We start from the raw sequence: 22198 nt of genomic DNA on the forward strand, positions 1-22198 counted from the left end.
ATCCTGTTGATGAGATAAAACACCTTCCTCACCATTCTCCCTGCTCAGAGGAGTCCCTCGAGGCCTCAGATCAGCCACCATCCTGTAAATCGGATCAAAACGTCTAGTTCTCGTGGGACATGAGCTTTAGCCAGCTTAGAGAGGCTGACCTTCACCAGGATGTTTTGTACAGTGTCCACAAACAGGCCACGCTTCAGCCACAGTTTTAAGGCACAGGGTTTTTGGCCACCAGTGGTAGAGGAGACAGGGGGAAACTATATCCTGTATAAGAAGATGATCATGTTTTCTGTACTTGCTTTGGCTTTAGTTTTGACATGCTCTCTAGTCCTGCTTTAGCCTGTTTCTAATTATTTGTCAACACTCCCAATTTTCCCACCTGTGCATCTCCCCATAACTGCTACATATCACCAAATCAACTCTAAGTCGTACTTCAGCTGACTAAGCGTCCTCATATTTACTGAGGAGCTCTTGCTGATCTCATATGGAGATTGCATGGATTTCAACTTGGCCTATCCTGATTCAGTTTTCTCTGTTACAGTTTTCAGCTGCTCATTTGGCACAAGACACCTACTGTTTTTAGTGATACATGCATCATTTGTGATGCTTGACATTAAATATCAATTTCAATTCAATATGCTTTATTGGCATGAGTGGAACAAAGACAATTTTGCCAAACATCACTGAATAGCACAGTGGTACATTTCTGTTTTTATTTCGACTTTGACAGGCCTGACCTGATTAGCATTTTAAAGTTCCCCTCCACTCAAAAACATAGTTTTGCTTTTTGTTACTTCACTTGGATGTTTGACCTTCACTGTGCAGATTGATGTATGATATGATGTAGTTTACACTAAAAGGTTGTTTTCACATTAATCTGCTGAAAGGAGAAAGTTTATCTGTGCTCACCTTAAATCTCAGTTTAACACGTGTACATACCAGCAAGATTTTGTGAGATCACATCTAGTTTTGAAGCCAATCATGATCCAGTATGCACTTTACACAAGTGTAACCGAGTAAACACACATTGAGATTGGGAGGAGACCTCCTGTGTCCAGAACTTACATTTTTGAAACAAATATTTGCTTATTCATAGAGTCTAGATTTTTAATCAGGTAAAAGGAGTAAATGTAATTTTAAGAATTTTATACTGGTTGATTTAATTTTTTTGTGGAAAAACCATATCAGACAATTATTATTCAAAGCAGTACATTTTTCTTTGTCCTAAATACATGGAAGGAATCTTTAATGTTATAAGTTGAACTCATTAAAAACATATAGTCTGCTCTTGGTACTTGCAAAGGGCAAATGAGATGATTTGCCATTTGTGACATTTAACACTCTTGCATTGTAACATAGAGCAATTTTCTTCATTTTCATTTATGCAGATAAACTGAGATAGAGAACACTTCTGATGCATAACAGCAGCAACCTCAAAATTGTTCTTTTCCTTTTTTAATGATTTTAATTGTATTTCAATTATACATTGATTTACCCAGCACTGTACAGTATATGAGTTGCACTGATGCTGATGATCTTTCTGCACCAAGAACCTTTGAATCTAAACTGGCTAAATACATTTGTGAAGCACCATAAAGTTGAACCAAAATGATTTTATATGGTGTCATTGGTAGATTACATTCAAAGAGGCTTTTTGGTGCCATTTGTTTTTCAGGGTGTAATGTCTGGCTCTCAAGGCCGTCTCTGAGCGCTGCTTCCCCAGGTGGTTCATGGTAGACTGAGAGGTCTGACTCAAACTGGCTGAGCTGCATGGTGCAGAAAAGGTCAGCCTAATGCCAGCTGCCTGCCACATGCTGCGCCCAGGGCGGACATGATGCTGGCAGGGGAGAGGGGGAAGAGAGAGCAAAGGGCAGGATACTAAATGGTGTTTCACTGTTTAACTTGAAGGAACAGTGCCAAGACAGATGAGTGTGTGCATGTGTGTGTGTGTGGCATATTCTCACAATTCTTTTGTAATGTTACAGCAAAATTCAGCAGAACAAACACACACACAAACTCATACATGACTGACAGCGCAGTGGAAAACAAATGAATAAAACACATTCAATCCTGTTAAATCATGATTCAGTCATTTGTTTCCATTTGTCGCTGGTTGTGTGAACCACAGCCAGAAGGAGATGTAACTGTCACAGGAGTCTCACTTTTTAAAGAGCCAATCTGCAACTGCATGATGATGCCCTGAGAGAAACACTGTGTCACCAGCACCAATTTCATTAACATAATGGTTTAATCGGTTGAAGACCTATTTTTCACAGAAATTGAACATTTCTTGCTGTTTAGAATTCCCACAGCCTGTTTCTGCACTTCATACAAGGGAAGATGCAGTTTTGAAGTCGTAACTAAGTTTGGTTTTCACATCAAATTCAATTTAAAGAGTAAACCCCAAAGTTTTTTAAGTGCCTCTACCCTGGAAATTAAAAAAATGTGTCTAGAACGTAAAAAAAAGTATCAACATGGACAGCGCTGGGAGGGGGCGCAATTCGGTAGACCTACAACTAATCAGAGTAACGAAACGTGGGATGTAGCGAGCGAGGGGGCGTTGCTTGGTCTGTTTTCAAGCAGAAAAAAAAATGCTGGCCAGGTCACAGACTTTCTCAAGTTACAGATAAACAGTACACTAAAATGTGTTTCTGAAAACATTTGAATCCATCAAACACCCATATACATTGTTTTTCAGCTGAAAAAAGTGGTTTGAGGATTTAGTTACTCTTTTTAAGTAGTTTATGAACATTCCTAAAATATAATTTTGAGTGGTATTATCTTTGCTCGCTGGAGTACAGCTGCAGTGTGCACTCAAGACCCGAGGCTGCTTTTAAAACTTTGATACTGGCAAACTTGGCCAGAAACCAGGATGTTTTAGATGAAATATTCAAAAGTTATGTAACAATAAAGTAGCAGATTGACCTTGACATGGAGTGGCTGGCTAACAATTTCTTCACTTTGAAGCTACGAGGAAAGTGATTAATGATCGCTAAGGCATTTAGGATGCAGACCGACACTGCTGAAGTGCACTTGAGCAAAGCAGTGATGATGAAACTAATTCCATTTATGAACATTTTTTTTTTTATTCATTTCTGATTTCTATGACTGTTTCTTAGATCAGTTTACAATACATTTCCAAAAAGTTGACAAAAAGTTACAGTGCTGTGTATGAAAACCATTACCACTTAAATGGGTTTAATGGGCTGCACAATGTGAAAAAACATCACTTTGCTACACATGGCTATTTAACAGTAAGTAGATACAGTTAGATACAGTTTTGAGCCGAAGTATAAGTCAGTCAGCTGACTAACCCTTTACAAGGCTCATTTGAATATGCATATTTATTGCTTTTTCCTGCTATTAACTTTTTGCTATTGATTTAAAATTTAAATTGAGTTTCAGCCCATCTTTCTTTCTTTTCAGTCTATTATAATGTTCAGCATACTGGATCATTTTCTAGTTGGCTACATTTATTCTTCAGTCGTTTAAAAGACAGAAATAAAATCACTCTCCCCACCACATTTAACTCACATATACACACATTAAACATGTGTAGCTGAGGAATTAATAGCAGTATTAATTCAAGATTCTGGGGAGTTTAAAAAAACGTTTTCTGACCAATGTTGTGCTAATTTAAAGAGAGAATCTGAACAGGCAGATGAATTAGTATTCCACACACATATTCCACATTATCCCAGGGACAGAGTGCAGGACGGAGGGAGGGGTGATGAGATGTGAACAGGAAAAATGAAGAGGAAAGTGAAGAGGAAAGAAGTGACTCCTACCTCTGCAGTTTTGCCTTTCTCCTGCCAGCCTCTTACACTCTGTCATTCTCTCTATGAACTGAGCCTTCTCTCTCATCCTCTCTCCTCCATCTGTCTTTCTTTAAACTTTTCCTTAACTCCTTACTTTAATGTTGGGACGGGAAGAGGAAAAACAAATATTGAGACATTTGAGAGATAACAGAAATTTAAACTCTTTCACTCTTGCTATCACTGTTCTGTTTCATTCTTGCACTCACCTTGCCTCCCCTCTTCCCTGACTCTTCCCCTTCTTATTTTTTTTGATTTCTCTGTCCCTGTGGGTATTATTCTCCCAGGGCCCAGCTGCTGGTACGAGCAGTTTATTTGGTTAAAAGAGGTCGGATAGAGGTTAGCTCTGTGCTCAGGCAAGATCAAGAGGGCTTTCACACTCACACACACACACACACACACACACACACACACACACACACACAGTTTGTCGTGCAGGTCCAACAGGCTGAGGAAAACCCAAAAAAAATCTTTTGACATTTGCAGATGATATTTGTCCTTTTTTATCATACATAAGCCAATAGAAATATATAATAACACAGTAATATATAGTAAGCGCTTCTCCTTCTTTTTCCTGGCAGCATCACTGGAAGGCTCGCTCTGAAATTGACTGTATTCTTGTTAAAATTCAATCTCTTGGTTCTTGGCATAATAGCCAAATTCTGAGAGTCAATTCAATATCAGTTATTTCCATTTCACTAACAATAAAAATGTCACATACTGTGTAACAACATTCTCTGTTTACAATGTAAAAACCTCTCACCAGTTAATTGAAACAGAATTGTTTTATAAAAAACTGATTATGCCGGGACAGACGCATGGATGGTGGATTAATTGATAAGTGAAGTGATTAGTGAAGTCATCATACCTTCTCAGCACAGGCAGTCTGCTGCTGCAGATAATTCACTATCTGAGAGCAGTTAACAGACAGGGAGGTCTGCAGTGGCTGCACTTATACTGTCAACACACACTGGTTCCAGCGATGCTAATTGGTTGGGGAAAATGGGAAAGCTGAGTGTTTGTGTGTGTTTGCACGTGCATTTTAATAGGCTGACAAAACAAAAAAGTCGAAGCAGAAGTTCATGATCAGCATTATGTGAACCATCAGCACTTCTGTGTGAACCCATAACTTTTCCTCTCCTCTCACACCACACACATGCCACATACTATCCAGGTCCATGTTTTGTCCTGAATGCTTGCTGCACTGATGCGGCAATATTGATTGATGAATTCTCAAAGTGGTTCTCCCAGAAAATCCTGCAGTCCTGCAGTGTAGAAAAGACAGCAGGAGGATGGACCTCTGCGTGTTGTCACAGTGGTCCAGAGTGGACCAATATGTACTATAGCCTCTTTGCTTCTATTTCTGCAGCACTTGTTTCCTTCTCATCTGTTTTCTACTTTGTCTTGTACTTTAACCTCATCCTTTAAATTCTTCGGCTGTGTGGTTCAGCATCCTAATGCCATGACATATACTTGCAGTACTATGGGGATCAGACAACCTTAGCTTTTGTGTCACTGTCTCTTTGCTTTTGTTCACTCTTTTTACCCTCAATAAAGTAAAAATCCAAGTGGTTTGTAATGTTCACCTTGATAGATGTGGACACAACAGTATCAACAGCTGTAAAATATGATGCAATTAAATGCAAAAGCTTATTATTTTCAGTTTGTGTTGACACTGTCAGAAAGGACTTAAAGTTTGAGATCATTTATAATGCTATTTTCAGTAGCACTCTGTCTTCTATTTTGTCAACCTGGCAGAAAAAACCCAACAGAAACATGTTGTTTTCGTGCTGTTTTGTTATGCGTTGTTGTATGTGTTTATATTGTTTTGTCCACCCCCTGTATGCGGCAGCTGAAAGAGTAGACATAAACAGAAATAGATATAGATATAACAGTACAGACGAAGGCGATTCAAATAGAATTGTTTAGCAGAAATCAATAGAACTTAAAGAGGCAGTACAGGAGACAAGGGCATGCAACAGAACTGAAAATAGGTGCAAAGGATGGTGTGTGTGTGTGTGTGTGTGTGTGTGTGTGTGTGTGTGTGTGAGAGAATAGGAGAGTTTTTCTTTGTGTTTGTGTGTGTGTGTGTGTGTGTGTGTGTGTGTGTGTATAAGGTGCCATACAGGCACTGGCAAAGCCAAATAACCACACAGAGCAATGAAAAACAAAAAAGAGCTCTGTCACAAAACTTTATAGGACTTTTCTTCCCCCAAAAGAGATTTAAATGGGTTCCTTCACAACAAAACAAATTCTAAATACTTTTATTTCATGATAATGGGGCGTCCTGGTGGTCTTCTGTTTAGGACACATAGGCTGCTGCAAAACCAAAACGTCCTTGGTCCAATTTTAGACGAGGACTTTCTCCCCATGTCTCCTGTCTGATTTTATACTGTCAGCAATCAAGTAGAGGCAATACTGCCAACAAATTCATTATTACATATAATTTATTAGTAATTGATTTTTAGCTCCTTAAATAGTTAAAAAATGTGTCTGTCAGTAGATGATAAAGATATAGTTTTCTATAAGCCAAGTCAAACTATAATTTGCCTTTTTGTGTGTCTGGTCTGGGTAAACCTATACTTCTCAAGCATTACCAGCTCAGAGATGTACTGTGCCCTTTTATTGGTGCTGGAAATTAATCCAACAAAAAATGATGACTCAGCCTTTCTATCTGTAGGCAGACAAGCTGAAAAATACGGAAAAAGAGAGTTAGGAGGTCAGTTAAACTGAGACACTAGAGAGAATTGTTTCATCTAAATGTGTGCCATCTATCACGCTGCCGGGCACAGGACTGGATTCATGACTGAAGAATCCAGTTCAAAGGACTCACGCAAAGCTGAAAGCATAAATTACACCTCTTGCCAAATCTACAACTCATTATTTTCTCACTCCATATTCTCCTCATTTTCTTTCTCTTTTATTTTTTCTCTCCTAATTTCCTGCCTTGTTCAGTTGGGCTCATGTCAGTTTTGTCTTGTCTCTTAAGGTCTCTCAATTGAAGTGTTTGACATGTGTGGATACAGGGCAGGAATATCACCATAAATGGGAAAATAGAAAAACGTAGTTGAGAACAAAAGATTGAGGGCAGTGAAGTGATTCTAAATTTGAATCCAGTCAAACAAGGACCTCTTGATACATCTTTGTACCATTTATATAAATGTTACAGACTCATCAGTTACTTTGAGCTCGCCTGTTGACTTGAACACCTTTCAGCTTGAGGAAAAAGATCAGATTTACTCATGTTGTAACATAAAGTGCCACTTCTGGCACTTCCTGCTGCCAGCAAAAAAAAGGAGCTGTTTATCGCTTGCAGGGCCTTAATTTCCATCAAACAGGAAACTCCGCTGAGCCTATAAGACCAGCGACCTTGACATTAGAGCTCTGCAGGGTGTCCATCCCATGCTGAGTCTCCAGCTCAGAAATAGACCTCAGAGCCGCAACTGGACATCATTAGCTGTGATTACAATTCCACCACATAGCTTAAAGGGCTGATTTAACACACACACACACACACACACATACACACACACACACACACACACACACACACACACACACACACACACACACACACACACACTGATGTACACACTCATACATGGACACTAACACATATACAGGCAAGCTTTGTATACATTTGTGGATAAGAAACAACACATCATGCACACACTGTACAATAAGGGCAATCTGTAATGACTGTAATGTAGGTGCAGTTGAGGCTTATTGAGGTTGCCATGGTAACTGGTATTAACAATATCCAAAAGCATCTTTTCCTACTAGTGATTACCATTATTTCACCCACCAGCCCTCTGCTGAAAATCTTCGATTACGATTCTGCTGATGATGCATGTTGAGAACCGCAGCTTTCTGCTCCTTATTAAGCTAAGATAATATCATTATGCACCAACAGATCCAATTATCCTGAGGGTGTCGTCTGTAAGTTAAACCTCAGTGGACCTGATGGTATTGCAATGTATGGAGCAATGAGCTCTATTGTATCGCAACATCCTGTCTATTGAAATGAGCAAGTCTCGTTTCATTGACGCCTGTCTCTGAAGTGCATTAGTTGTTTTATGACAGTTGAGCAGTGGAGGTCAACAGAGTCAGAGGAAGAATTGTCTGTTCTTTTGGTGTGAAATTGTGGGCACTGGGGCACAGGGTGAGTGAGTGAGTGAGTGAGAGAGAGAGGTCTTTTTGCCTGAAGGGAATTAATAAATATCCCAAAAAAAGAATGCTGGAGTTGTTGCATTGTTCTCCTCATCACTATTCTTAATTAATTCTCATAGAGGGAAGGCTAAAAGGCCATGGCTTCTTCTACTTGTTGAGTACTAAAGAAATGTTTATGCTAAGGTTCTCAGATTTTTTAATATACATTTTAATACATAAATATTACATAGAGAGCTCGTCAGGCTAATATTATCAGCCGATACTGGTATTGGTTTTTATGTCATTGAGAAAGTAACAACAAATCGCAGTACAGGAATAAAGAAAATATTCTGTATGTTTGAAGTAATTTAGCAACAGTGTTGCCATTACATTATTTGCCCACCAGAGAGCACTGACAAGTTTATTTTTCAAGTGTTAAAACTCAGTACATAACTCAGTCACAAATCAGTCAATAGGGCTGTGCAATTTGTTTAAAATCATCACAATGTAAAAAAAAAAGAAAAAAGAAAAAGGTTTTTTCCTGATATCAATATATATCAAAATATAGCAAATATATGCAAAATCACAGATAAAAAACATCAAACTGATGTGCAAAGCAATAAACTGTGCTCCACTTTTGTACATTACATGAGCCCAAAATCTTTGTGTAAAAAAAAAAAACTTTAATAACTCATTTTATTTTTTTTATTTACAGCTTGCTCAGAATCATGTTTGACTTTCTAGACAATAACAAGATAAGTTCATATAATTAGCTGACTTGATAATATAATTAACAATAATACTGACCTGGAAAAGGTGAAACATTCTGAAGGAAATGTACATTTGCTCGGTGCTGAAAAGTCACAGTTGATGTGGCTATAATTGTTATATTGGCTATAATATATTGTATACTTAAACTCTGATATACTGGTACAATAATATGAACAATTCATTAAGTCTGTCATTTCATGCAATGTAATCAAATTTCATGGAAGTTCCCTTTACCCGTGGTGACAATGTCCTTGGTCCTCCCCTGCCAAATATCAAATACACTGCAACACAGACTGCCTCATATCTTGTCAGGCAGCACAGATTTTCTTGCAACTCCTAGAACACACCAGACATTTTTGTGATATAAAAAGGTGTTCCTCCCTCTCTGTCTGTCTCTTTGTCTGGCAGAGCGGGACAATTTTAGATAAAATTGTTTTGACATAATCTGAACGGGAAGCACTTTCTGCCACAGAGCTACATGCATAATTCAGTGAGGATGTTGTGTCTCCTCTGGTTGGGGTGGTTTAGCCTTTTGTCTGGCTTATCTGCATTGTTTGCAGGGCAATCAGGAGCATGTAGTCAGATGCACACTCACACACACACACACACACACACACACACACACACACACACACACACACACACAGACAGACCAAAGGACGGGAGACACATGGTCTTCCAAATATGCATGACCGTAACAAACACAAACAGTCACCAGTGAAGACAGAAAGTGCTAACAGGCGCTCATACAAGGTGATCCTTCAGTATTGAGCTGCAGCTCTGAACAAGACAGATTTTTCTCTTGGGAACTTGACAGTCTCCCTTGACTGGTGCCACAGCCTGGATATTAGTAGCGTATACTCCAGGATGTCAAACACACACACACTGACAGAAAGGACTGACAGGATTGAAATGTTTTCTAACACTGAAATGTCTCTCTCTTCCCTCCAGGTACATGGGTGACATTCGGGGGACAGATAACAGACGAGGTACAAAACGTTTTCCTTTATCTTGCATATTAATTTAATCTAAATGTACTCTACTTATTATTTGACAGATTTTGTTGTACTATATACGGCAGTGATGACTATTGAATGTGTTGTATATAAACATGTGTACCTGATGTCCTGTGCTGAACACACTGTGATATGTGTTTGATGTCGTAACAAACCATTAATATTGAACACTAAGTTTAAAAATACAAGAATATTCTTAACATATACAACACAGGATGTCCCATTTGACACATAAGACAAACTGCCTCTTTCACCTCTTAATTACCAATTGATTACACAAAAGTGACTCGACTTACTTACCTACACACATACATACATACATACATACATACATACATACATACCATCGTCCATCTATATATACAGTCTATGATTTGTACTATGTATAAAATTGTCTTGCCTTTCCTGTGGCGTTTAATTAAGACAATGTTTTCCTTGATGTAAACACACTGAAACAGGAAATAACTCCCAACAGTTTTGACAGACACTTCCAAGAGAAAATGTCATAGCACTCATGTTCAAACACAGATGAACAAGTGATACCTTGGAAATTGCACTACAGAAACCTCACACCAATGACCATTTACACCAAAATTTTTGCTAAATTCAAAGTGACCTTTTAAAAAAGGACAACAAAGTCAGGAAACGTGCAGGCCAAAAAAAGTGAGCTGAACATTTAGGCAGCAGTGGCCAACCAGGGCCAGTCAGATTTCCATGCTTCTTTTGTAATTTGTAAGCAAGTGGTAAGATTTTGCACAAAGAAATGATTCACCCGCCATTTGAGTCTTTCGATTTCTTTATAGCGTTACATCGACACAGAAAGCATTTCAGCCGTGTTTTTCTGTTGTTCGTCTCACGCGCATTTAATGAAACAGGAACACATTCGCTCCTATTTTAATCAATCCAGCTGTATACGCAGACCATGTAATGGCTCGTGTTGCACTTGTGCTATATGCGCATAAACACAACCCAAAGTGTATTTGTAAGCTTCAAGTCTATTTCCTTCCATTTTACGTGTTTAACTACAGTGATTGTGTATTGGGTTCTGAGTGCTGCCAAAACACAGATGACCTACACTCAATACTGTACACGAACACAAGCTGCTGCTGCTGCCGCCCTGCTAACATGCTGCTCACGCTACGTCTCCTGAGTAGACACTGTGTTCATTTATAAGACTAAAGCACATCTCATATGACATGCTTGGCTTCAAATGTATTGAAGATTTTCTGTTTGTTAATTTTCTGTTAATGTCGTTCTGTTGGCCAACTATTTTAAAGCATCAAAACAATGCCACATGGAAAGGAATAACAAAGTCATTGAAAATGGAGCTTTTCCTGTTTAAGACACAACCACTACAAGTGGGATTTGTCCCTGTTGTATTCTGCCGTCGGTCAGAATAGAGGGACGCATGAACCCCAGCACTGTCAGTGTGATTGTGGGACATCTGTCAAACCATTTTTTTCCTGAGTGGTGTCAGAGTTAACCTTGATCAGGCTGTTGGCTGGCTGACAAAGTTCTAATACCTAGAGGCTCAATTAGCCCACAGCTCAGTTTTTTATTGCTCCCTCACGTGTTCCAATGAAAGAGGGTGGATTTCTTTTTTAAAGTATTTATACAAGTCACAACCTTCAGAAAGACTTTAGGTGTGAGGGTTCAGACTCAAATTTTATGCTACATAGGACAGACAAGGACATACTGAGGGTCAATACATTATGTGTACGTGTGCGTACGTAAATCCCCTTTACACTCATGTTGATGAACTCTAACATACTCTGACGTTGCTGCTGGCGTCTTGGCCTCGGTCATCACACACGCATATGCACACACTTAGAGTGACACTTAGGGAGAAGAGAACAGAGTTCACCCCAGGGGACACAGAAACAGTAAGCTTATGTAACAGTATTATTTATCTTACCTCAAGGCTTAGTGCCATCAACTCACATGGTACGCTCAAAGCTTAGCACCCCTTTTCTCTCCATTATTCTGAGTGTCCCCTGTTCAATGTCACTGGTATCACTCAGACACTTTGACTTCAACAGATCAGACAGAGATTCATATGAGAAATGCTGGTTGGCTCACTTAAAATCAGTTTTAAATATTATTTTAAATAATATGTTTACTCACTTCTGAACATAATGTTCAAGCTCTCAGTAGAGACACATAAAAGTGCATTATTACCACTGAAAATAACCAAACAAATTAAGCCAGTGCTGCAGACAGAGGGTCTCGGTGGATACAAAGCGATTCCACAACAGCTACAATGCTGTTGGGTTAAAAAGTCCTCTGCTGTCCTGAATGCCCCTTGTTCAATGTCATTGTTATCAAAAGCACCCTAAATATATTACATGTCCTCAGCAGAGTTTAGTGTCCTTGTCCTCATTAAGAAATGCAACAACTCTGGCACACAAACACAGTTAATACATAAAATCTGTGTGAGGGCTGCACAAATACGCACACAGTTGTGCACATGCTCCAACAGTGACTTACACAAACACACATGCAAATGCTGAAGACAAAAGTCTCATCTTTTCCCTTAGTTATTTCGTATTATATCTAATAAGGCATATTTTATAAAAAGTGTATTACTTGTAACCAATGGATTCATTAATATTAGCCAGGAAGACCCTTCAAATAGACAGTTGGACTACTGGTATTCTACAAAAGAGCTGCAGAGCATCTGGACTAGAAATAAACAATTTATTAAAGGAATAATTAGACATTTTGGGAAATATTCCTATTCCCTTCTTGCTGAAGGTTAGATGAGAAAATTGATACCTCTATCATGTCTCTGTGTTAAGGACGGAGCTTGAGCTAGGCATAAAGACTGGAAACAGGAGGAAACAGCTAGCCTGACTCTCGTCAAAGTTTAGGAATACTCCTACCAGCACCTTAAAAGCTCATCAATTAACATGTCCTATCTGTACGCACAAACGTGAAAATGTTTCATGTTCAGGGGAGTTATATGCTGTAGCTTGGCGACCAGCGGCTGGGTGCAGTGACTTTTTGGAGTCTTGACATCAACGGGAGGTTGCCAGACAACCAGAGGAGACTCCAGGAAGTTACTAACTTGTTTTTTTTTACATTTCTGATTGTGTACAGATAAACACACCACATACATGTGTTAACTGGTGAGCTTTAGAGGTGCTGGTCTGTGGAAAGAGCCAGGATCACTGTTTACCCCATTCAGACATGATAGCTTATTAGAAAGTGAGTAGGTCACTAATGACGGCTGAGTTTCTCACTTAATAATAAGCTTTCTGGTCTGCAGTAATAAATAGTAATCTGTTGACTGACCACTCCAATGATCCATAAAGGGAGTTTTTAGCAACCTGGCAACCCAATTATTACTGAACTACAAAGCATTAGCAAATTATATATAAGTGCTACTAAGTTTGTTTCACTGGGCAGCAACACATTCCCAGACAGAAAGCTCACAAGAGTGCTGGTGGGATGCAAGTTAACATTGCTTACTCATTCAAAAAGGCCAAAAGTGGATCCATAAATCCTAAAGTGAATTTGAAGAAAGTGTCTCTTGTCGATGTTAACTTTGATGTAGGGAGTGTGGAGGGGAGGATGCAGTGCAGTCATAAAATCATCTCAAGGCTGTGTGGGTAGTTTGTGGGAGGCTACCATGGCCTTGATTCTGGGGTTGTGAGAGAGAAAACGTTTTTTCTCATTACGTCTGTTCTATGTATGGAAATCAAATTCTCCTGCACCCATTGTGCCCCAGAAAAAAACTAAGCGAAGCGTAGCCACCCATGTATTTCTGCAACTTTACAAGGACTCAGTGTTTTTCTGAAGGTGAGGGTAGAAGTGCATGTGTACATGTTTGTGTGTTACGGCCAGATTGTTTCTGCAGATTGTTCTCTACAGTGACCGACCAGAAAACACATGCAAACAGACAAAGCACAAGCAAATTAAGAAAACATCTTTATTAATTTGACAACACGTGCAGCATTTAGAAAATACGCTGAAAAGACAGAAATGCACTGCAAAAACACACAACACAACCAACTACAGAAATGCGCCGCGAATATACAAAATGACAACAGAAGTGTTTCACACAGACACACAGATCTGTATTTGCAGCGTTTTTTCTAAATTGATGAAGATGTTTTTTTTATTTGCTTGTGTTTTGTATATTTGCATGTGTTTTCTTAAGTTGCAGTGCATTTGCCCTTGTTGGCCACCGTAGTTCTCCCCATACAAAAATTAGCACACCATTTGAAGGCCATTAGTCACATTCAGCTCATCCAAAATGGCCAGAAAACCGTGTAAGCAGCAATGCTCATCATCAAATTAAAACTTTCTGACCTTGTGAACGTCACTATAAGCACTCCATGACAGTGACTGACCTTTTAGTGTCTTATGAGACTCATTGTGAATGAGCAATCACCAAAGGCCAAACACTCACCCTTTAAAAACTGACTCGATCACCCTTGTGTTGGTTCTCTGTCTGTGACGATCTGCTCGACTGTCTCTTCATCTGTCTTCGTAGAGCTGTCTTCAGCATATTCCTCACCTTACCTAACCTTATCTAAAAGGTTTGCGCACTGTTTGTCCTTAAATTCTCACTACTTTTCATTTAACTCAGCCATCCAGCACTTTCTCACTTTTTCCACCCATATTTCTTACCTCTGCAAAAAATCTCTTAGCCCACCCTTCCTTCACTTTATTGAAAATCACCCTCCAGTGCCCCAACAGTTGTGACAGAGATGGTTTCCTCTCTGCACTCAGCAGAGACCAGTTACAGAAAGAACATGCTGTTCATTTTCTCTGTCATCCCTCTTTTCCTTAAATCTTACTCTCCTTAACTGACCCCCCTCCCTTCTTTCTTTAACCTCTCTCTTACTCTATTATGCAGCTGTATCTTTTCATTCTGCTCTGTTTGCCTTAATGGTAGTTCGGGGCTCAGGGACTGAATGAGCCATTTGAAATGTGGGCACTGTCTCTCTGTCCTTTACTTTCCTCCCTCAATGTCCATTCAACCCTCTCTGAAAGCAGTGGATCAGAATCTGATAATGATGCAGTTCTTAAATATGACAGAATTCTGAGATATACAGGAGATAGCACCGGTTATACTAAGCTGGAAAACATTAAAATACCATTAGTTTGGTTCGTTACAGTACCAATACTGACCTTTGTCAATGTCACAAGAAAATTTAGTGTTTCCAGTTACATTCATTCAGTCGTGGTGGGCTGCCGCCACAACAACCCCTGGTCTCATAACAATAATTGCAAACAGTTCCATCCAGTGTGGATTACAGATTTTAAATGTACAAAACAGAGCAGTGGTATAAGATCTGTGAGTTAAGTATCACAATTGTTATTGGGAGAGAAACAGTTGGATCGGTGCATCCTTAGTTGCAAGAACAAACAAGTGATTTCTCTACCGCTTCAGCAATAAACATACTATGGCTCAGAGTATGATTCTTGTCCAGATTTTGAGTTGTGTTTCCTGCCACTCAGAAGGTATGCCAAAGCATTTATATCTTTTGTTCAAGTTTTAATTTTGTCCCGATCACACTTCTGAAACACTCTCGCAGGCCAAAAGGTCACTCTTCCTCCTCCAGCTGGTTCTGAATGCAGCAGCGAGGCTCCTCAAGGCTCCAGCAAGTCCTCAGCCTAAACAACAACACCGGCCATTTGTCAGTACAAAAAAACAACACACCTTTTTTGAAGTGGTTGACGGTTAAGGAAAGATTGCTGTCGAAGTTAAAAGTAACCAATGTGTACAGCTGGAAAGAGACAGGACATGCACCCTCCTCCCTATTTTACTGCAGTATAACAACATCATTCTACTTCCTCCTTTGCTACTAAATGTAAAGATTGGTTGTTTTAAATTGTTTTAACAACCATTGCTGCCATTTTTCTAGTGAATAAAGTCTTTACACTGACAGATGACATCATAGATTTTAAGATTTTATTGATCATGTTCAGATTTGACTGCTCCCATAGGGGGTTCAAGCCTATTGCGTAGTTTGAACCCCCCATGGGAGCAGTCTTCTGGCTGCAATAGGGTTTTTAAATCACTTTTAACACCCTCTTTATTGACTTGCCATCCCTTTATTCTTCTACTTTGTATCTTTTTTCATCTTTTTATTATCATTTATTATTTTACTTATTTTATTACATTGTTTTTTTCTGCCTTAGTTTCATTGATCTAAATTCTTGCAATATGTAGTTTTATTGTCTTGCTTTATTCCTTGAAGTGTTGTACTTTCACTGTGTCCATCTTTAAAGACACTAATTAAATAAAGTTTATTCTTATTGTATCATTATCACACATAGGCTTGGACTGCTGCCCAGTTGGTGCTGGTTGCAGAGAGAAGGTTGAGACAGATTCTCAGAGGAGAGATTATCTAATTCTTCTAAAAACAACACCTCTGCTGTCTGCCACCACTGAAACAGCAACACACCTACATACTGCGCATGCACTTGCAGGCATATACACAAAAGCAGACAAACAGATTTCATGTAAAAACACACACACACACACCATGTGCACAAACACACCCTTCTGTCCCCACACGTTCACAAACCAAGTCATGCGCACACATAACTCCACAGGGAAATGATGACAAACTCACTTGAAGTTCCCGATGTAATAAAACTCACCACGGGGAAATTGGATCTCGGTCTGATGATTTATGATGACCATGTTTGCCAAAATATGGAGGAATATCTGCACATATGCCACACACACACACACACACACACACACACACACACACACACACACTTATATAAAGCATGAGCACTTATTAACTAAAGAGGAATGAATTGACACTACCATATATCATGGAGTCAAATGATTTTCACAGATAATTATACTGTGATCCCACAATAAAGTCTGTACTTCAACAGACATACAGTACAAGCACACAAGCTCTGTTTGAGCGTGTGAGTTCAGGCAGCAGTGCTTGAACAACTTGAGTGCTCTGCTGCAGCATACAGTATCTAAAACATATTTTGCAATAGGGTACTATTTTTAAGCCGTTGTGCCCAGCTCACTCTTTGGCTGTGCAATGCCTGCTGCACTGCTGCTCATACAGCATTTCATAAGCCCCACCTCCACCCCAGTATCCACCTGACGGCTCTAAGGGTCTGGTTATGCTCGATCAGAACTAGATGGTTCAACACGTTATCCAAGAAATCATAAGTTCATAGTGTTGCACTCAGTTGTTCACATGGAAAGTGACAGAAATAGTTGTGTAAAGAATGGAGAAAAAAGAGAGCTTGAGAGAGAAGGTCAAACCTCGGCTTACTTTCTCACCTCCGCACAGCTGGCCAATCACAGCGAGAAGTGGGTGTAAATGTCGTATTGTCGGTTTTGGAAAGTTTCACAATGCTCTCCAATCCAACGTCGGAAAGGTTTTGGGGGAGGGAATTTCCGAAGATATTCCACCATTCAATAAGCAGTTTTGACGAAGTATACTCACTCCCCCAATCCCTGTTATGCTGACTTTGGTGTATCCTTGCGGAGAGTGACGAGGTCAGAGCCCAGATGCCAAATATCAACTCTGTCCATATTCTACATTTACATAATAGTAAATAGTGAGTTGGCTGACTGAAATGGTGCTATATAATGAATAGTACAGTAAAAATAAAGTGAAACGAATTGGTTTGTAAAGTATTCTGCAGAGAGAGAAACTAACTGAGTAATCAACCTCAGAAATGTAACAGCTCTTTGTCCCAGTTTTACTTTTAAACCATTCTTATATTTTTGTTTGATGAATGATACTGTGGTTGTATTCTCTGTATAAGGTTGTGCATTGTTGGAGTTGCTTGGCTTGGGTCTCTCTTCTGTCCCTTTACTTGCCTCTTGTGGCTGTTTGAGAGTTTGCGACTCCATTTTGTGTGTGGTCTGTTGTATTGATTTAAGTCACTGCCTTGATTGTCTTGTGTATATAAGTGACTTACAGTTAAAAATACTGATCCTCTGAGGAAGGCCTCAGGCTGAAATGCATCAGCAATGATAGTTTAATAAAATATGAAGCTGCACTGCTTTGATGGTGTGCCGCACGTGGGAGAAGTTTGCCTTCATTCTTTTTGGCAGAAAGGCTTTTTGTCTTTTTTTTTTCCTAAATCTAACCAAGTAGTTTTGGTGCCTAAACCTAATCAAGTAGTAAGGTTTTCTGGTAGAAAGGCTTTCTGGCAGAAAGCCCTGAGGGCAAACTTCTCCCATGTGCTGGTGTGCCAACTTTTTTCTACTTTGATAACGGTTTTGGTAAACCTCGGACAGTGTAGCTGTAGAAACACATAAATATTTATATTGAAGATACTGATATGCCAGAATGCTACAGCTCTTTCATGGCTGTTTGGCAAGTACCTAAAAAGAGAGATTTTCAGCTTAAATAAAATAGAAATGAATAAAAATTCTGCACGCTGACTTTTCTATATCCTCTCGTTGTGTGTGTGTGTCCTTACCTCTTGCCAGGTTGCAGAGAAGCTAATGACTATTGCCTATGAGAGTGGAGTCAACCTGTTCGACACAGCTGAGGTCTACGCAGGCGGCAGGTGGGTGTCATACGAACGTATCTGTTCGTTCACAGTTCAGTTGAGCTCATAGCAACCTATTCATGTTTTAGTGTGATCAGGTGCAGACGTCTGGCCCCACTGTGGCTCCAGGAAGTTATTTTTTTTTTTTTTTCATTTGTGTTTAGCCGTAGGGTTTCATACACGCAGAGTCAATTTGTTTCACTCAATTAGTCAAGTGACAACAACCAGCAGGTCTAGAGTGTCATGCCATTTGTGGTTATTCATGACCTTAGAAAAAGTTTCCACACTAGACACGCCCTCTGTTTAAGACTGGGTTTAAATTCACTTGGATCACTGCTGTTAATGTGAGGCTGGAATTCTTGCTATTGTGGCTCTTTTGCTTGAAGTAACCTGTGCCTTAGGATATTGTTTAAATATGAAGAAAAGTGTAAAATATGAATATTCATGCAGGAATTTAGGTTAATGTTTAAACAGTCTGATGCAAACATGGAGAAAATACTGCAGAACACCTCTCCAGCCTGTGTTAGCTTTATCAGGGCAAGTGAAAAGATGATTGCCTCACCATTCAACAAGTTTAAATTTAGAAGAAGTCACAGCAGAGTGACAATACATTTTCTAAGAATTGGAGAAATTAAATTCCAAAAGTCCAGTGGGAGTGGGGTTTGACCTTTCTACTGTTACAGCATATTAAAACACTTTGAATGCACCATCTAACTACCCAATCATGAACAAACTGGTTTGCCATCTTCTTAATACACAGGAGGTTGTTTAGTTTAGTTACAGTGAATTGCGGGGGTTGATATTGCAGTGGGAGTGTTTTTGAATTCAAACTGCAATTTAATAACACCTCATTTATATTGCCTTGCAGGGCCGAAATCATTCTAGGAAACATTATCAAGAAGAAATGCTGGAGGTAATGATGACATAAATGTGTGTGATGACATCAATTTAGTGTGATAGAGAGTGTGTGTGTGTGTGTGTGTGATACATGCATGAAAGAGGGGGGGGGGGATATTTTGTTCCTTGGTGTGTGCAAATACATGTTAGTGTTGTAAGTGTGTGCAAGAGACAGCCATGTTTGATGTTGAAGTGAGAAATATTAAGTGATGCTGAGGTATGGACCTTGATCTCTGCCTTGTCAGGGTTTTGTTTTTGTTTCTTCAAATCAGACTGCATTCCTATTTTTCAGTAATTTGGGGTATTTCTGCACGCACACAGACACACAGACACAGATAGTTACTGTATAAAAGTCAGATCCAACTTGGTCCGATCAGTCGTCATGCCAAAATCAAATTTATAATCGTCTTAACAGTGGTAATATGTGTCCTCGTGTGTCATATACCGAGCTGACTACATTACACCAGTAGGTGGTTTGATGCTGGTGCAGTAAAGACACACTGAACCTGACATTTCAGTCTCTGAGTGTCATCGCGTGTTTACAGAGTGGAGATTTATAAGTGGAGGAAAGAACAAGCGGTACTGCGGGATGATGATCCACTTTTTACTGCTAGTTCAGATTTTATTGGAAATGAATATGGCTAATAACACACAACTCTCAGTGCTGCTTGTATTTGAATATTTTTAATTCAAAATGATGTTCTTCAGTTCACATACACAGCATGTATTGATTCGTCATGTCTGCAGATGCTCGATGCTTGAACACAGAGGCTGTTCTCACTCACTTTTCGTAGGTATACCTACGAAAAGTGAATGAAACAATAACAAACACAAGACTTTTACCCGAGAGACCGGGGTTCGTGTCCCGTGTGAAACCAAAAGTCAACGATGAGTTATTTTAAGTTACACTTACTTATTTTAAGTTATCTACGTACTGTAAGTTACGTAACCCACATGTTTACATCACGTGACTTACTATGAGTTACTAACGTAACTTATTCATTTTAACTGTAACCGTGAGCTTTTCCTAAACCTAACCAAGTAGTTTTGGTGCCTAAACCTATCCAAACTACGACCGTTTCACAACACTAACCATGTGTTTATTGTTACCATGACGACGAAGGTCCAGTTCGCCTGTTGTTGGACATTTGTAGAATTATGCACGAAAAATGGTGTATTACTTCTCGTTAGATATCTACAAACCGTTGTATGAGGTCTTAAGCAATATGTGGGCGGCATATTCACACCTGTTGTCTGTGTCACTGATAAGTCCAACAGTTTGAGGGATAAACACGTCATGATGGGACCAGATGTGGTAGCAAGGAAAGTTGTGGCGTATTTGCAGAGCCACTGTACATCTAAATAAGTGAATACACTGAGCAAGTACAATACAGTGTGTACCACTCACTCTGCTGCATCTTTCTTCTCTCTTTCTGTATCTTTCTCTGCACTTTCCCAGGCGATCCAGCTTGGTCATCACAACTAAACTCTACTGGGGAGGAAAGTAAGTAAGAAACTCTCTAAACTGTAATTCTCATGCCTGAAGGCAGATTGTGAATAGTTAGTTAGTTAAGCTTTATTTATTTAGAAGGTCTCATTGAGATCAAGACCTGTGTTATGAGACAGACCTGAGAACAAATGATATACAGTATATACAACATCATATAAAGACAATTCAGTCGCACAAAGCAGTCATCACACACAAACACACTCATTTAAAAAAATCACAAATGTTATTAAAAATATCAGTAAGTAAAACATCCTCAAATGAGAGGAGCGCTGCTGCTATCTTAAGTTTGTTTTGCAAATAGCAAAAAAAAGTATTAACCTAGTGTTTTCAGTAATTAGTTCTCAAATCTATCGATAATCAGACACGAATATCCAAAAAACAATGAAATACACAAACAGAGAGAGAGAAATCTGTTTTATAGCACACACACACACGTAGACTGTCACACACCTTGGCGGAGACTGTCCAACTGGTTCTGGTGATAAGGATGAAGTTATTCTCTCCGCTCCTGAGCATTCCTTCATTCCTGTGAGGAGGATTCAGTCCTCTCTCCTCCAGAGTTTGGATGCATAATGATGCTGAACAGTTGAAAGCGCACTGACCCATTTTAATAAAACAGCCTGATATGCACATGTCATGCACCCCCGGCCGGGGTCAAAAAGTGATTAAAAACAACTTTTAGTCTGCTTGGCAAGCTAGATGACTTAATATTTAAAAGCTATTTTAAAGTAATATATTTTAAAGTGCCAGGACGTTCAGATAATATTGAAGTCAGTGTCAACATACATACAGATGAATAAAATGGTTCGTACACCCTCTCATACAGTATATTCACTCATTTACATTGTTAGTTACATGACACTTCGCAAGAAGGAGGGGACAAGAGCACAAAAACAATAACTAACTAATTACAGCGTTGTCTGAGAGATAAAATGTACACATAGAGCTTTGGCAAATGTTACATTTTTTATTCCACTTTTTGAAGACCCTGAAGTGGATTAACTTGAAAAATTGACTACAAATGCATAGACAGATGTACAGTGTAGCGTATCACTGGTTTGCTTCTGTCCCATCAGAGCAGAGACAGAGAGAGGACTGTCAAGGAAACACATTATTGAAGGTAAGACATGCAAACACACTGACACACACACACACACTAGATGAACAACACAACAACTTTAGACTTATAGTTTTTCACATAAATGCTCTTTCCCCCTACACAGTGCTTTATTGTGTCCGTTCACCCTCCACCATCTCAACCCTCACATCTCTGTGTCTCTCAGGTCTAAAAGGCTCTCTACAAAGGATGCAGTTGGAGTATGTAGATGTAGTTTTTGCCAACCGCCCTGACAGCAATACTCCCATGGAGGGTGAGTCAGCCAATCAGCATTCAACGTTATACCTAAGTATCCAATCAAGTTATACAAGTTATATGCTTCTCTGTCTCTTGTCCTGAGGTCAAAGTGTCTGAGTTTATGATGTCGGGTGTTGATGTTATTTGTCTTGGAATAAGTTTACAGTTTTTAATCTAGTTTTGAGAG

General features: G+C 39.3%; 1 protein-coding gene across 4 annotated transcripts in view; it reads left to right on the top strand.

Moving 5' to 3' along the window:
* The window catches only part of kcnab1a (potassium voltage-gated channel subfamily A regulatory beta subunit 1a), a 115337-nt gene that overhangs the window by 79972 nt on the left and 13167 nt on the right, over positions 1–22198 (top strand). For all 4 annotated transcript variants that reach the window (XM_044203878.1, XM_044203877.1, XM_044203879.1 and 1 more), the window contains exons 3-8: positions 9684–9721; positions 18189–18268; positions 19119–19163; positions 20607–20651; positions 21734–21777; positions 21941–22027. In XM_044203878.1, coding sequence (XP_044059813.1) covers positions 9684–9721; positions 18189–18268; positions 19119–19163; positions 20607–20651; positions 21734–21777; positions 21941–22027 — 339 coding nt within the window. The remainder of the gene's footprint in view (positions 1–9683; positions 9722–18188; positions 18269–19118; positions 19164–20606; positions 20652–21733; positions 21778–21940; positions 22028–22198) is intronic.

The sequence above is a fragment of the Siniperca chuatsi genome, linkage group LG7 (assembly GCF_020085105.1).
Source record: "Siniperca chuatsi isolate FFG_IHB_CAS linkage group LG7, ASM2008510v1, whole genome shotgun sequence".
Taxonomy (NCBI): Eukaryota; Metazoa; Chordata; class Actinopteri; order Centrarchiformes; family Sinipercidae; genus Siniperca; species Siniperca chuatsi.